Genomic DNA, 16,565 nt, shown 5'->3' with positions numbered 1-16,565 from the left:
CAAGACCAAGGAGCTGATTATTGACCTCAGGAAGAGGAGAGTGGAGGTCCATGAGCCAGTCCTCATCAGGGGAATCAGAGGTGGAGAGGGTCAGCAACTTTAAATTCCTCAGTTTTACTGTATAATTTCAGAGTGCAATTATGAAGAAAGCATGGCAGCACCTCCACTTAAGGATTTGTGAAGATTTGGCATGACATCTAAAACTTTGTCAAACTTTTATAGATGTGTGGTGGAGAGTATATTGACTGGCTGCATCACAGCCTGGCATTGGAAACACCAATTCCTTGAATAGAAAATCCTACAAGAAATAGTGTATACGGCCCAGTCCATCACAGGTAAAGCCCTCCCCACCACTGAGCATGTCTTCATGGAACATTGTCACAGGAAAGCAGCATTCATCATCAAGGTCCACCACCACACAGGCCATGTTCTCTTCTCACTGCTGCCATCAGGAAGAAAGTAGAGGAACCTCAAGAATCACACCACCAGGTTCAGGAGCAGCTATTACCCCTCATTGATCAGAGTCTTAAACCAGCAGGGTCAACTACACTTGCTCCATCACTGAAATGTTCTCACATGGACTCACTTTCAAGGACTCTTCATCTCATGTTCTTGATACTTGTAGTTAGTTTACTTTTTTTTTCTACTTTTTGTACTAGCACAGTTTGTTGTTTTTTGCACATTGGTTGTCCACCCTGCTGACACAGTCTTTAATTAATTCTATTATTGTTGTTGGATTTATTAAGTATACCTATAAGAAAATGAATCTCAGGGTTGTATATGTTGACATATATGTACTTAATAAATTTATTTTGAACTTTGATAGATGAGAGTGGAAAGTTTGCTCATCTTATCACCATCAACATGATAAGAGGGTGATCATATACTTATCACCATCGAGAAAGTACTTGCTCTCCTTAGTCTTTTTTAAATTTTGGGTTTCTTTTTGCTTTTGAGACTTCTCATAGCTTGCCTACTCAGTCCTGTGACAACTGTTTGAGTATCTCTTTGCTATTACCCTACATTCCTAAAGGAAACTGATATCATGAACCATAGCATGTGAGGGGTACAGATACGGTAAATGCAAGCAGGCTTTTTCAGTTGAGGTTGGGTGGAATTCCAACTAGAGGTCATGGGTTAAGGATGAAAGGTGAAAAATTTAAGGGAAACATGAACAGAAACTTCTTCACTCAGAGGGTCATGAGAGTGTGGAGTGAGTTGCCAGTGCTTGTGAGCTCGATTTCAATGTTTAAGAGAAGTTTGGATAGGTACTCGGATGATAGGCAAATGGCTGTAGTCCTGGTGCAGGTCAATGTGAGTAGGCAGTTTAAATGGTTTGACACAGACTAGAGGGGCAGAAAGGCCTGTTTATGTGCTGTACTTTTCTATGACTCTGACTGGCTGTGGAATATTTTTTAAGCAGTAACTTCTTCTTCTCTGGAGAGAGACTGTAGATTCAATATTGGCAAAACAGAACCACGTGTATACTGTATTTTAAAAGAAGATTTTCTTTGCTTTTGGAGAGAATAACCTTATGTGACTTGTTAATTAGAAAACTATTTCAAAGTTCCCTTAAGGTCTGATGGGACGAACAATGTCCCTCATCTTAAATTACAAACGTTCTGTGAAGTATTTTAATACTGATGTTCAAAATATTGGATGTACTTTCTTCCTAAATTTGTGTCTTTTTTCAGAACGGGGACAATAAACTGGCACAGAGTGCACAGATGTACCATTACCAACACCAGAAGCAGCAAATGTTATCAATGGAAAAGTGAGTATTACGAGTGATCCAATTAGCGTTTCATTCAATCAAAACAAATAAAAACAGAGGTCAAAATAGGTTTAACAGGCTGCTGTCCATTTGAAAGGTGGCATTGCGATTACAAGGTTCACTTAGTTAAGTACATGGAGACTGTTCAGAATTTCAACTGCTGTTTGAACAATGATTTGGACCGTTAATTCAGATCTACTGATGGACTTTGTTCAAAATGTGAGCTGTAGTAATGACAACCTTGGCACAGTACTGAGAAGACTAATTGGCTGGAAAGGGAAGAGACGGATTTCAGGAGCAAAATTTCTCTTTTGTATGTTTACTGTGCTGCTCTAACACAGGGGTCCCCAACCTTTTTTGTACCACGGACCGGTTTAATATTGACAATATTCTTACGGCCCGGCCGACTGGAGGGGGTGGGGGGTGTAGGGTTGCCAACGGACAAGAATAGTAGCCAAATACATTGTGTTTACCAAGAGAAAGACTACAATGACCATGAAGCCTTGCGCGGGCGCCAGTGTGCATGCGTGACCTGCGCATGCATGTACCTGCGGATTTTTTTTCCTGCAAATCGTTTTTGGTGATTCGGTTCGGGGGGGGTGGTGCATCACGATCAGAATATAGGTGATAAGTGGCTAATACACTCAATTTCGTTTCTAAAAGGGTTTATCTAACAAATTTAATATTAAACACACAGCGCATATTTTCCTCGCATGAATATAGTGAGAAGTCAATTATCAGGGAAGGACAGGGGAGCTTAAAGTAAGCGTTGAACGCACTTCCAGTAGAAGTGGTAGAGGCAGGTTCGATATCATCATTTAAAGAAAAATTGGATCGGTATATGGACAGGAAAGGAATGGAGGATTATGGGTTGAGTGCAGGTCGGTGGGACTAGGTGAGAGTAGTGTTCGGCACGGACTAGAACGGCCGTGATGGCCTGTTTCCGTGCTGTAATTGTTATATGGTTAAATAAGTAAGTCAATAGCATCATAATATTTTAAGTAACGTTTAGTTATTAAATACACAGCACATATTTTCCCCGTATGAACATATAAAATCATTGCAACACACCAATATAGCTGAGTCAGTGGGAACCCTGGGCCTGTTTCCCTGCAACAACACAGTCCTATCAAGGGGTGATGGGAGACAGCGATACTCGAAGGGGGTTCCTCATGTCCAGTCTATTCTGCAATTTAGTTTTCGTTGCATTCATTGCAGAGATATGTTGGAAACGGAAGCAATGTTTTCAGTGCTTTCGTGGCTATCTCAGGATATTCAGCCTTGAACTAAGAAAATTAAGAACAGAGCTTAGAGACGTGAAGATGTGCTATGATAAAGCTATGAAAAGACAGGATAAATGGATAAGAAACTTCAGAAGATGGAAAGAACAATGGACCATATTAATGATAGAGTGGAAAAAACAGAAAATAATGTGCTTGTCTGGAACATGGAAAGAAATCGACTCTTGGAGAAAGTGGACGTGTTGGAAAATTTTAGTAGACGTAATAACATTAAAATTGTTGGTCTTAAAGAAGGTATAGAGGGAGATAATCCAATAGAATTTTTTCAAAAATGGATCCCGAAAACCTTGCAAATGAAAGAGGAAGACCGATCAATTGAAATTGAGCGGGTACATAGAGCTCTAAGACCAAAACCACAAGATGACCAATATCCATGATCAATTTTAATAAAATTCTTAAGATTTCAAGACAAAGAAAGAATTCTACAGGCGGCTACCCAAGCTGCCAAGAAGAGAAAAGGGCCACTGATGATAGAAGGGAAGAAAATTTTTTTCTACCCTGACATAAGTTATGAACTTTTGAAAAGAAGGAAGAAGTTTAATCCAGTGAAAAAAGCCCTATGGGATCACGGTTATCAATTTATATTGCATTATCCTGCAACCTTGAAGATTTTTTTGCCTGGTGGAGAAAAAAGATTTTTTGACGATTACCGGAAAGCGGAGGAGTTTGTGCGAGATTCTTTGAATATTCACCAGATACAAGAACAAACTTAGGGGAGCGAGATGGATTGAAGATGAAGACTGGATCAAGGATTAGGCCTGTTGAATTTTTAGGCGGATGAATATATAAATATATTATTAATTATATGAGGGAGGGGAAGAAAGGTTAAAATTTGAGGAATATTAGCTGGGAATAATAACATTAATTTTTTTCTATATATATATAATTTTTTGTTACGGGGGAGCTGGAAGAAACACTGACCAATCGCTACGTTATTCATGTGTGCAAGCTTGGCAATAGCCACGACCTGCACAATGGAGGGGGGTAGTGTTGTGTATCTTTTCATTCACAACATTAGTGGGGGGGTATTTTGTTTTTTCTTTTTTTGTATCTTATCTATATTTTTTTTCTTTTTGCCTGGATGATTGGGAGGGAAACACATAGCAACATGGTGAAGTTCAAAGAGATTCCCCAGGGAACTATGAGAGTTGAGAAGCTAAGTAATGTTTTAGATTTTAAGAGATAAATATGTAACATTTTTGAATATTTGGAGCCCTTATTTATAGCTCCGATGATGAAGATCTTGGTTCCTTGGGGAAAGTAACAAATATATATTAAATTTATTTTTATCCCATGGAGCATGTGCAAACCTTCCAATATTCAGGCGGTTCCTTTTTTTTCTTTTTTTCTTTTCTTTTTAGGTAGGAGTATATATCGGGGGGGAGGGTTAAGGGGAGGGGGGAGGGTAGATACTTTTTTCTCATGTATCACTTTGAAAACGCAATAAAAATTATATTAAAATAAAAGGATATTCAGCCTTGACTTTGATCCAGAATGCCGGCAGAGAGGTTATGTCAAACATACTTTTCAGCCCACCGTCATTTGCAAGCTCGAGGAGTTGATCTCCTTCCCGTGCTGACATGGATGATGTGTGGAAAATGACCTCGCGTGTGTTCAAGCTCAACAGTCGGCGTGACAGGGAATGAGGAAAGGTGCAGCTGACTCATATCACCAAATCATATTGTTTCCTCGCGGCCCGGTAGCGCATGCTTTGTGGCCCAGTTGTTGGGGACAGCTGCTCTAACATATGCCATAAAATGATGACTTTCCAAGAGTTATCTCAGTACAAGCCATATTTATGTGATTTAATATACTCTGCTAAAAGCTGTAATGTTGGATATAGATTTCTGACAATTGTACTTCTGCCGTGCAGAAATAAAGATGAATCCAAAGTAGCAGATTCAGCTACAGAATCCGAAGGAGAAAATGAAGATGGTGATTTCACCGTATATGAGTGCCCAGGACTAGCTCCAGTAAGTAACCATTGAATTGCTACAGTGCAGAAATAAGCCTACCTACCGATCGTCCATGTTTGCTCCTGGTAGAGAAATCTATTCTGTCCCTCTCCTTTGCTTTTTTCCCCTTAGACCTGCAAAGTATTTTCCTCACAGGTGCCAATCCAATTCATTTTCAAATATGCCAGTGGCCCTCTGATTTTTTTTTTACTCACATTTCTCTCCTCCTTTCACCCCTTCCCCACACATCACCAAAACTGCTTTTTCCAATCACCTTTTTGGAACCGTCAGGTAATAGTACAACTTTAGTTTATCCTACTCAAGTCCATCATGATCTTAAACAACTCTATCTATCCTACTTTGCTCCCAAGGAGGGCCCCTTCTCCCCCGAATCCTATTTTGGAGCTGTTCTGCACGCTCTCTTAACATCTTTCTTCAAGTAAGGTAATCAGAATGGAATGCAGAACTCTATTTGTAGCATGACATACAACAGTACAGCACAGGAACAGGCCTTTCAGCTCACAATGTTCTACCGAACCAACTAAATTAGTACTCAAATAGCGAACTAAACTAATCCCCTTAACCTACACAATGTCCATAGCCTTCCATTTCCCTCCTATTCATGTACCTTTCTAAATGTCTCTTAAAAATCCCTAATGCAGGGGTTCCTGACATTTTCTATGCCATGGACCAATGCCATTGAGCAAGGTTTCATGGTCCCAATGTTGGGAGCCCCTGCCCTAATTATTTGCCTCTACCACCACCTCAGCCAACACATTGCAGGAACCCACAACTCTGTGTAAAATCTTTGGGAAAAAGATACTGTCTGCCTACCTATACATCTCAACATTTTATAAACCTCTATCCAGTCACCCTCAGCCACGGCCTCTCAAGAGAAAACAACTCAAGTTTGTCCAACCTCTCATTAGAGCGCATGCACTCTAATCCAGGCAGTAGTGTCTTCTGCACCCTCTCCAAAGCCTTGACAGCCTTGATATAAAGAGACATTCAGAACTGTCTGCAGTACTCGAGATGTGGTAACTTCCTGACTGTTGAGCTTAGTGCCTCGACTAATAAAGGCAAGCATGCCATATGTCTTCTTAATCACATTTTCAACCTGTGTAGCCACTTTCAAGGAGCTGTGATCTTGGACCCCCAAGATCCTTCTGCTTATCAACACTGTTAAGAGTCTTGCCCTTAATAGTACACTGACTTTTTACATTTGACCTATCAAGGTGCAGCATTTCACATTTGGCTAGATTAAACATCATCTGCCATTTCTCCACCCATTTCTGCAGTTGATCTATAACCTGCAGTATTCTTTGCCAGTCTTCTACAGTATCCACAACATTAAAAGGGTGATGAATGCAAGACTGAAGGTATTATATTTCATTGTGCATAGTATACGGAATAAGGTGGAGGATCTTGTAGCGCAGTTAGAAATAGGCAGGTATGATGATGTGGGCATCACTGAGACATGGCTGAAGGAAGATCATAATTGGGAGCTTAACATCTAGTCATTAGGGAGACTTCTAGGTACCCTGAGAACCCACATCTTAGAGGAGGAATATTTTACCGCCTTAACTACCATCCTGACTACACTAAATTAAGGACTAAGGATTATAGACAACAAAAAAAAAGCTTGCTTGTTCTTACCTGTGACTTCTTTCTGAAACCTTTGAATTTCGTACTCACCTAGGTCACATTTGGCCAAGCTTGTTATATTGTTGGCTCTGACTTCTCAAGCCTATGCTCTGTAATCAATAAATGGTTAAAGACTCAACACCCTTATTCTCTGCCTGTACTCACCGAAGTCTGTTGAGGCAAAGTCTTACCACTCTAGCATTGGCCCACTCCAACAATGGCCACTCCAGTTGCACCTCGCGTCTTTTTATTGTCCTTTCCTTTAGACCACATGATTGCAGACTGCCAAAGAGTCCTGAAAGGCCCCAAGCTCTTTTTAAACCTTGTGCCGCCTCTCCCACAAGTCAGTAATTTAAGTGTCAACTTGAACTATATCCTTTAGTGAGTTATGTATCCATAATCAAACCTAGGATTCTATGTACGTAAGTAACTACTTTCTCATCTTTTGGTACCTTCCCTGTGCACATGTATTCCTGCATCTTTCCATTCCTGCACACCCTTTAGGCCACTGCCATTCATTCTATATTGTCATTTCACTCATTCTGCCAACATATTTCATTTCGCAAACAACAGGAATTCTGCAGATGCTGGAAGTTCAAGCAACACACATCAAAGTTACTGGTGAACGCAGCAGGCCAGGCAGCATCTCTAGGAAGAGGTACAGTCGACGTTTCAGGCCGAGACCCTTCGTCAGGACTAACTGAAGGAAGAGTTAGTAAGAGATTTGAAAGTGGGAGGGGGAGGGATGGAGCTAAGAGCTGGACAGGTGATTGGCAAAGGGGATATGAGAGGATCATGGGACAGGAGGCCCAGGGAGAAAGACAAGGGGGGGGAACCCAGAGGATGGGCAAGGGGTATAGTCAGAGGGACAGAGGGAGAAAAAGGAGAGTGAGAGAAAGAATGTGTGTATAGAAATAAATAACGGATGGGGTACGAGGGGGAGGTGGGGCATTAGCGGGTTAGAGAAGTCAATGTTCATGCCTAGATAGAGATCATCTCCTAGAGATGCTGCCTAGCCTGCTGCGTTCACCAACATATTTCATTTAATGTTAATTATATTATATTACATCACTACTTGTTTGCTCATTCTGAGCAATAAAAATATAGTGATCAGATTTTCACAATATTTTAGAAATTCATTGTTCTTTAACATAATTCCAATCAATACTGGGGTAATTTTGGACCCAATATCATTACATTGCACAACTGTGATATCCCTGCAGATTTGCTTCTCTATTCCCTCTAGTTTATGCCTAATAAAATACTACTAGTTACAAAAGCATTCCTTTTGCTTTTAACTCTTACTGTTTATCTTCTCAATAGCACCTCTCTCTAACTCTTAATCAGTACTGCTATCTCCGACCCAGAACACCTTGCATCCAAGAATGAGTCCACTCTGCCATTTGTGAGCCATTTCAGTTATTGCCATTACATCATATTCCCTCAGTTCTATTTGTGCCTGAAGCTCATCACCCTTAATCACTCTAGCAGTCTATGCTGTTGAATAGATTTGCGCATAGCCTGAAGATTTCTTCCTTTCCCTGTACTTTTAGACAGCCACCCACATACTTTCATGAACTCTCTGACTTCAGTGTTATCACCTCCTGAAATATACGATCCAAGAAATACTCATACTTTGTAGTAACTCCAGATGCCTTTCATACTTAGCAATCCTGAAATTTCAGATCAAGCAGCTGGAGCATTTCTTATCCAGTCTTCCAGTGGACCTGAAGCATCCTAACTTGGTGCAGGAATTCCAAGTAGTATAATTTGACTGCCAATCGATCGGGCCAAGGAACTGTATTATTTTATTCCCATTTTAGTTGGGTTCTTTATTAAATTGCTGTTCTGTTTGAACTATCGCTTTATCACTTTCTGAACTATGAATTTGCTAAATGTAATTGTTCTGCTTTAAACTGAGAATCATATTTAAACAGTTTCATCAGTCGAAATGGTGTGTTTTGAAATATGGTTCTCATGCATAAATACTGATTCTAATTTATAAACACAAACTAACTGTCATGGAGCTGCAAATGACCTGCTTGCTTGTCTGTGATCACTAGGATTTCTGTTTGCAACATTTTTCTCAACCCTCTGCCGTGTAAAGGAAAATTATATCACATAAAAAAGCTCACATCACAAAGGTCCAGTCCCTTGTGACTTTACAGCAATGTTTGCCAATAACCTCTTATTTAAGAGAAATTATGGAATCTTCATTATCATCTCTTTTACTTATCTGATTCCAGCACTTTGTGTCCCTGGCTATCATTGTTCAGCAGCTGTCACCAACCTTTATTCTCCCTCCTCCGGCCTCGCTCTATCACCATCTTTTTTTTCTCTCTTTTGTCTGCCACCATCTATCATCCACCTGTCATTGTTTATCAACTTCACACCCCTCCCTCTCCTCCCCTACCTGGCACAACCATCCTATCATGCTTAACCCCTCCTCAATCCACCAGTCCCCATCTCCTCCTCAAGGTGGCCATTTCCTCTTTGATTTCAGTCCTGGTGCAGGGTTTTGACCTGAAATGTTGACTGTTCCGTTCATCTCCCCTTTCCCATGGATGCTGCTTAACCTCGTGAGTCACTCAAGCAGTTTGTTTGTTCCTTGTTATGCATCAGATGGCTGTTAAAATTGTCCACACAGCATTAGCTGGATTTCAGAAGTAATTCCATTGAGCCCTTGCCTCATAGCTCTAAATGTCCAGATTTAAACCTGACATTGGATACTGTCTGTGTTTGCATGTTCTCCCTGGGAGAAACAGAGTTGGTTTCCACCAGGTCTTGTGGTTTCCTCCCATATCCCATGCACAGGTAGGCTGTTACTTTAATTGGTGACTGTGAATTGCCCATAATGGGGTAGGTGAGTGATAGTATATGGGGTTGTTGGGGATAATGGGGATCCATTATCCATAAAAGGGGATTATGTAGGATTACTATAAAGGGATGCCTGATGATCAGTAAAAGCTCGATGGACAGAAGGGCCTGTTTCCGTACTATATGATCACGATTCTTCAATTTTTATAAAAGTTATGTGACAGTGGTAAAGTACTGACTTAAGACCTTCACCGATTTCAACTGGGAACAAGAAGAAAAGGGGCTTCCAATTGTGCAATACCTTTCATAATCTCAGACTACCCCATTATGCTTTAGAGAACCTGAAGTACCTGTAAAAGTGCATTCACTTGTAATATAGAAAATATAGTGGCCAATTTGCATACAACTGAAGGGCAGCCTGCCTCTTTTTCAAAGTGGTGAGATAGCATCTTTTATATTTACCTGAGGGGGAAATATAGGATTTTAGTTTTAATTTTTCATCTGAAAAGTATTCCTTCTGCAGTGTGGCACCTCTTGAGAGATGCCTTTCCTGAGAAGTCCATGACAGAGTCATTCTAGAGTTTGTCCTCAAAATTAAACTTTTATTGCAGAGTTTACAGGCATGAAAACTACCAAACCTTGTGTTCATGATATTCTACCAACTGATCCATAAGAGATACAAGAATTAGAAGTGCACTAATGCCTGTGGTTGTCAGCCAATGTACTTGGCCATGGTACTTTTTGCAGTAAAATAATCTGACAGAGATGTACGGTCAAGGCTGCCAACAAATAAACTCAAGATGAATAAATTCCACTCCCACAGGGGCAACAGCTTTAGATGGGGGCAAAGGAGAGAAAACCAAGTGGTGAAGAATGAGAAGCTGCTTCAATGAAAAGTTAATTCTGACTTGTTTCTGATTTTTTTTCACAACTTAGAGGTAAATAAATTGCATCATTAAGAGATTTGAAGAAGTTTTACTGCAGCTTCAGCCACTGGACCCTGTTATTACTACTTGCGAATAAAGTGCTGTGAAGACAATGCAGAGGAGGGAGGTCCACCGGGCTTTTCATATGTTAATTCTCCTCACAGCTAGGCAAAGAGAACAGATATTAGCCATATTATTACATCTTTACAAGGCTATTAACATGCAGTCTTCTGTAAGCAGCAGGGCTTGTGAATCAGCAGCCAGTTCCTGTGAGATTCAAGCCTATTCACAACTCTCTTGCTTACATTCTGAAAACTGAAACACTTCAGGTAGGCAAGAGAGTCTGAATGGGAATGGCACCAGGCAGGTTTCAATAGCATATGCATTTCCTCTGCATCTTCCTGCTGTGTCTTACAATTTATGCGTTTCTTTTGCTTGTCACAGACAGGAGAGATGGAGGTCAAGAATCCACTTTTTGATGATTCCTCTCTACATCATCCACCAACCAGTAGCTAGATCTTCTGCTATTTCTCTGGACTGTACACTTCAAGAAGGGAGAATTAACTACATCACAAGAGATCGTTCAACTGTGCACCAAAGGACTGTTTGCATCTCCATTGATCTCACTCCTGTTTCTGACTGCTGGGGGGATTTCGGCCCAATCCTAACCCCCCCATCCAGGTGGTATAGTAAATTCTGTATTGGTTGCTGTCTCCTTAACTAAGTCCTGTGCTGATGCCTCAAAAACACACACACACACACACACATATGCTGGCTTTATACTTGAGCTGATTTGCTAGGCAGTTTATGAGAGATTCTTTGATCCCTGGAATCTTCTTGCTTCTGCAAGGCATATTATGTTTGATGGACTGGAGAATGATGGAAGGAACCATATCAAGGAAAAGTTCCTTGACCATTATTCCTGCTCAATGCCTTCAATGCAGTAAGTTCTGTATGGAACGCTTCTGCAACAGACAAACTGGCACATAGTTGCCAATATAGCCAATTTAGCAGTGCAGCCCAGTCCAGGTGAAGGGTCTCAACCTGAAATGTCATCTGATTATTTCCCTTCACAGATGCTGTCTGACTTGCTGGGTTCCTCTGGAGTCTTGTTTGTTGCAGACGGTTTAGCAGCATTTTTCCTCATTCTCCTATTTGGGGAGCACTGAGATGACATTCTCAATTTGATCAGAAAGTAATGAGTGAAAGTGCAGGAAAGGTACAACTGGGTTGATGTGGGGTTTATTGTGCCTCATTTTTGTAATGTTTAGGTGGTTGTAAAAGCATCTCACAGGATTATCAAAGGGGACAAATAGATATTTAATTATTTTAAATTGCAATCTGACAGAACTGTTCGCTGAAGTAACAGTCTATATGTTCAGATGCTATTAACTGTCTATTGCAGTAACCTGTCAATAAATTTCTATTCCATCAGAATATGGTGTGTTATCAGCCATCCCTAATTTTGAGTAAAGTCTTTGAATGAGGCAGTTATCAACACCCACACAGATGAACAATAATTTCTATTGAGGTTTTCTAAATTCTTCTGCTCATTAAGTATTTAACAAAAAAGGCTCTTTTTTTGGGAATATAAAGTTGGGTTGTATTTACTGAGGGTTACTGAAATAGGGAACCCAGGCGCAAAACAAAGACACCCCAGCCTCCTCAACTTGTGTTCATAAATATTGACCAAGAGCTGAAGGCTAATTCTTTACTGCCTCCAAAGCAGAAGTTTACTGCAACATAGCTATTGTTTGCTACCCTTCCATTTTCCCCATTCCTAAAACTCCACATCATCAAAGTGCAACGTTTCCTTTACATTGTCTGTCTTACTTTTCCCACCACTTCCCCGACAAAACACAAAACAGATCAGCAGGTAGTGTAGCGGCTGGTGTAACACTGTTACAGTGCCAGTAACCCAGGTTCACGTTTCCTGCTGTCTGTAAGGAATTTGTACATTTTCCCTGTAACTGAATGGACTTCCTCCCAGTATTTCAGTTTCCTCCCACATTCCTAACATGTAATTAGGCATCACTGGCTCTTTGGGCCAGAAGGGCCTGTTAACTTGCTGCATTTCAAAATAAATAAATTGAAGAGATTACTTTGAATGTTTGCACATGAGCTGACAGTGAACATAAATGCTGATCAGTTCCTTGTTTAATGAAAATAATGGAGCTCCATTGTTCACCTTATATCAACTTGTGAAAATCAGGTTTGTCCATCAACAGTAATGGTCAAACTTGCAGTAGAACTGCAGAGCTGATATATCAGCATCTAAGATAGAAAAGATGTCAACATTATAGCTGTAGGGCCCATATCTGGTAGTGCATGAACTTGTACAGTATAGGAGGAGGCCATTCTGCCCCTTCATACCTGTGCCTGTTCTTTTAAATAGCTACATTATTAGTTCTTTCCCCTTGCTGCTGCAAATTTCTAAGTTCAAATCAGAACACAGCAGCATAGAAAATTCAATCAAGCTGGTAGCTTGTGAGGTAAAAGCAGGGAAACAAATGACAAGCTGCTATAAAAATTCTGCTAACCACTTCTACCTGCTCTTTCTTACATTTCAGTCCTGTCTGCCATACACAGTATCCTTCGAAGTAGCCTGGCAAACCACATGTTTGGGCAATAAATATAATCCTGCAAGCATTGAAGGAATTAGTATTTTTAAAAAATGACCAGCCTCTAGACCTTGGGCAAGGAATCAGTTTGCAAACTAATTTGTATTTATTGAAACAGTTTTATTGAGGCTGTAGAGAGTTGCCTTTCCCTTCTAAAAATGTCGCTCTCCTAGCAGAATTTTTATACCTGGAATTTCAGTATCCCTGAAATAAGTGCACATTGTATCTCTGTTGTGCAGCATTTAAAGCAGGTGTTTGTTTCTCAATGGGAAATGATAACTTTGTATAGTAGCCATAAAGTTTCCTTGGTATGATGAAGTTGTGTGAATGTAATATAACAGAATGTATATGCAGGGGCAATTTTAATTAAAACAATGAAGGAAATGTCTACATTGTGTAAAAATGATTGGAACAAATTTTAATCTAATTCAAAATAATTATGAAGTAATTTACGTGGAAGTTTATAGACACAGATACCTAGTTAAAACTAGATGAAATTTTGCTTACAGGCCAACTGGGAAAGTTTTATTATGCCTTTATTTTAAAGAGTTTTAAAGAAAAATAATTCCTATGCTCCAATTTATAACTGAGGGTTTAATAATATATGATATGACAGAGTTAATTTGGGGATGTTTTATGTAAAGCATACTTTATTGAGAGCACATTGATCCCACTATTTCAGTCCAAGTTCTAACCCACAGGTAATTAATTATAGGAGTCAACTGTGGTCCAAATTAAGAAATCGGCTTATGCCTGAAGTGACAGCTTAACTGGTGTCAACAGGTCACTAAAACTCAGCAACTGTTGGGCAACCACTTCTGTTCTGTAAAATTAAACCAATATTGAACTGCACAGCTGATATATCAGCATCTAAGATAGAAATGATGTCAACATTATAGTTGTAGGGCCCATATCTGGCAGTGCATGAACTCGTACAGTACAGGAGGAGGCCGTTCTGCCCCTTCATTCTTGTGTCTGCTCTTTTAAATAGCTACATCATTAGTTCTATTCCCCTGCTGCTGCAGATTTCCCCAAATACTTATATGTAATTAATCTTCACATTAATTTTCAGATGGTGTTGACACATTTGAATGTAACTAATTACATTAAAAAATCTGCTGGTTAAAGTTCTTGGTCAGGAAATCTCTAGTGCACGAATCAGCACCTTTTATGTCTTTATGTAGTTTTTTTTTTAAAATACTTGAAGCACTAAGCATAAAGAAAGTAGCAGTTTTGGTTTCCAGAATCTTTACAGTGAGGGTTAGAATCTGTTAACAATTAAGCAAAATGGTGACTTACAGAAACAGTAACAATTACTTAAGCTTCAAAACTACTGTATCTGGAAACTACTGCTTTCCATGTGAAAGATTAATTGTAAGCCAGCTCCTTTAATTTTAATGCTGATGTTTAAACTGTTAAGATCACACTTTCCATCTCATTGTAACTTATGTGCAAAAATATGCTTTCAGTTTAAAATGAGTATGCAATCTAATGTGCTGGCTGATGTTAATATTTCATTTTTGGAGGAGGCTTGTTTTGTAGGTGGTTACGTGCAAAATGCTTTAAGTTGTGAACTACACAGCACATTGCGTAGAATGAAGTGCATCCAAAGTTCAGGTGGGTGATGTTTGCATTAGGTGAATGCTTTGGATCGGATATTCAATACTCTCCCTCTTGGTTTCTTTTTTTCATTATGTGAGTAGCCACAGGGATTGTGGTGACCTCTCACATTCCAGTGTTCTGGTCTGGACATGTCTTGTGCATTCATGCATTTATTACCTGTTGAAGTTTATTTTTGTTGTGTCTTTGTTGACAGTATCATTTGTTTCTTCCAAACTAGTCACCATGTTTTCAAATATCTGTTCTTGCATATCGTATATTGTATTTTTCTGTGAAAATAAATTCATTTGATGAAATGCTGTTAATTTTTGGTCCTTTTTTTTGTGTGGTAGTTATTGAAAGACAAAATGTTCCATTTTTAGGATCTTCAACATGTTAACTTGGGGCATCTGGTTAGTTATGCTGAAGTGGCTTATGAAACCTTCATGTTACCTAACCTGGGAGCTCCATGTGAAATATGGTAGCATAGCAGTTAGCGTGATGCTATTACAGCTCGGAATGTCGGAGTTCAGTGTTCAATTCTGGTGTCCTCTGTAAGCAAGTTTGTACATTCCTTCCCATGTGCGTGTGGGTTTTCTCTGGATGCTCTGGTTTCCTCCCACAATCAAAAGACATACTGGTTAGCAGGTTAATTGGTCATTGTAAGTTGTCCTGCAATTAGGCTAGGGTTACATTGGTGGGTAGCTGGGTGGCGCGGCTCAAAGGACCAAGGGGACCTGTCCTGTGCTGCATCTCTAAATAAGCCATTGTTGTGGAGCTTAGTTCTGGGAATCTATGTACCATGCATGAAAACACTCATTCAACTTGATGGCTCTCCCATCCTCCAGCATCCTGGTTCTTCCCACCCTACGTTTTTGACCGACTTCTTGTGGACTGCTGACAAGCCTCCGCATCTTTCTTGGCCTACACTCATCCACTGACAGCCCAGCTCATTGCTTACACTACCCCAACTGCTAATGGAATTTAGGCACTCCTGACCACTGAATCACCTACCTGCTCCAGACCACAGATAACTTCTAGTCCCCAAACTCTCTCCCAATGAACCCCAGCACCTGCCCTTCCAAAGCAACACACACAAAATGCTGGAGGAACTCAGCAGGTTAGGCAGCATCTATGGAAAAGAGTAAACAGCTGGTGTTTGGTGCCGAGACCCTTCCTCTGAACTCAGATTGACAGCATCTGCAGATTTTCTGGTGTTTGTGATACCTGCCCTTCCAGCCCAGATTTATTTGTTTTCTTCTCCCAATCACTCAATCATCAGGTTTATTATCACTGACATATGTTGTGGAATTTGTTGTCTTGTGGCAGCAGCACAGTGCAAAATATAAAAATTGCCCCATTACAAAAAGTGGAATTGAAAGTAGTGTTCACTGGACCATTCAGAAATCTAATAATGGCAGAAGGGAATAAATTGATCCTTAAACAGTGGGTGGTGAGGGTCCTTGATGGATACCAACTTCTGCAGCACCACCTTTTGGAGGGTTGTGCCATTAATGGAGCTGGCTGAATCCACATCCCTCTGCATCCTCATTCGATTCTGCACATTAGGGGCTGTGTACTAGGCAGTGATACAACCAGTTTGAATGCTCTCCACTGTACATCTGTAGATATTTACTAGAGTCTGTGGTGTTTATCCAGGAAAGGACACACTTGTAATCAAGAGAACTACAACAAAGGCTAACCAGACTGCTTCCTAGGATGTTGGCAATATTGTATGAGGAGAGATAGATCAGCTAGACTTGTATTCACTATGATCTTCTCAGCCGTTCTCACGGTCCTTTGTCAGGACTTCCGGTCCAATGCTCTGCTGCTCCCATACCAGATGGAGTTGCAACTTGTCAGGATGCTCTCAATGGTGCATCTGTAAAATGGGCGGGGGACCGGAGCATTGCTTGCTTCAACCTCCT

At 40.3% G+C, this 16,565-nt stretch overlaps 1 protein-coding gene across 2 annotated transcripts in view; it reads left to right on the top strand.

The window, feature by feature from the left end:
- The window catches only part of LOC134359936 (neural proliferation differentiation and control protein 1-like), a 229,874-nt gene extending 214,921 nt beyond the window's left edge, over window positions 1-14,953 (top strand). For both annotated transcript variants that reach the window (XM_063073802.1, XM_063073803.1), the window contains 3 exons: window positions 1,695-1,774; window positions 4,949-5,048; window positions 10,862-14,953. In XM_063073802.1, coding sequence (XP_062929872.1) covers window positions 1,695-1,774; window positions 4,949-5,048; window positions 10,862-10,933 — 252 coding nt within the window. In that variant the 3' untranslated portion in view covers window positions 10,934-14,953. The remainder of the gene's footprint in view (window positions 1-1,694; window positions 1,775-4,948; window positions 5,049-10,861) is intronic.
- The last annotated feature ends 1,612 nt before the right edge of the window (window positions 14,954-16,565 follow it).

This window comes from Mobula hypostoma, chromosome 21 (assembly GCF_963921235.1).
Source record: "Mobula hypostoma chromosome 21, sMobHyp1.1, whole genome shotgun sequence".
Classification (NCBI taxonomy): Eukaryota; Metazoa; Chordata; class Chondrichthyes; order Myliobatiformes; family Myliobatidae; genus Mobula; species Mobula hypostoma.
The sequence above is the reverse complement of the archived record's forward strand: the minus strand, read 5'-3'. Positions and strand labels throughout refer to the sequence as shown.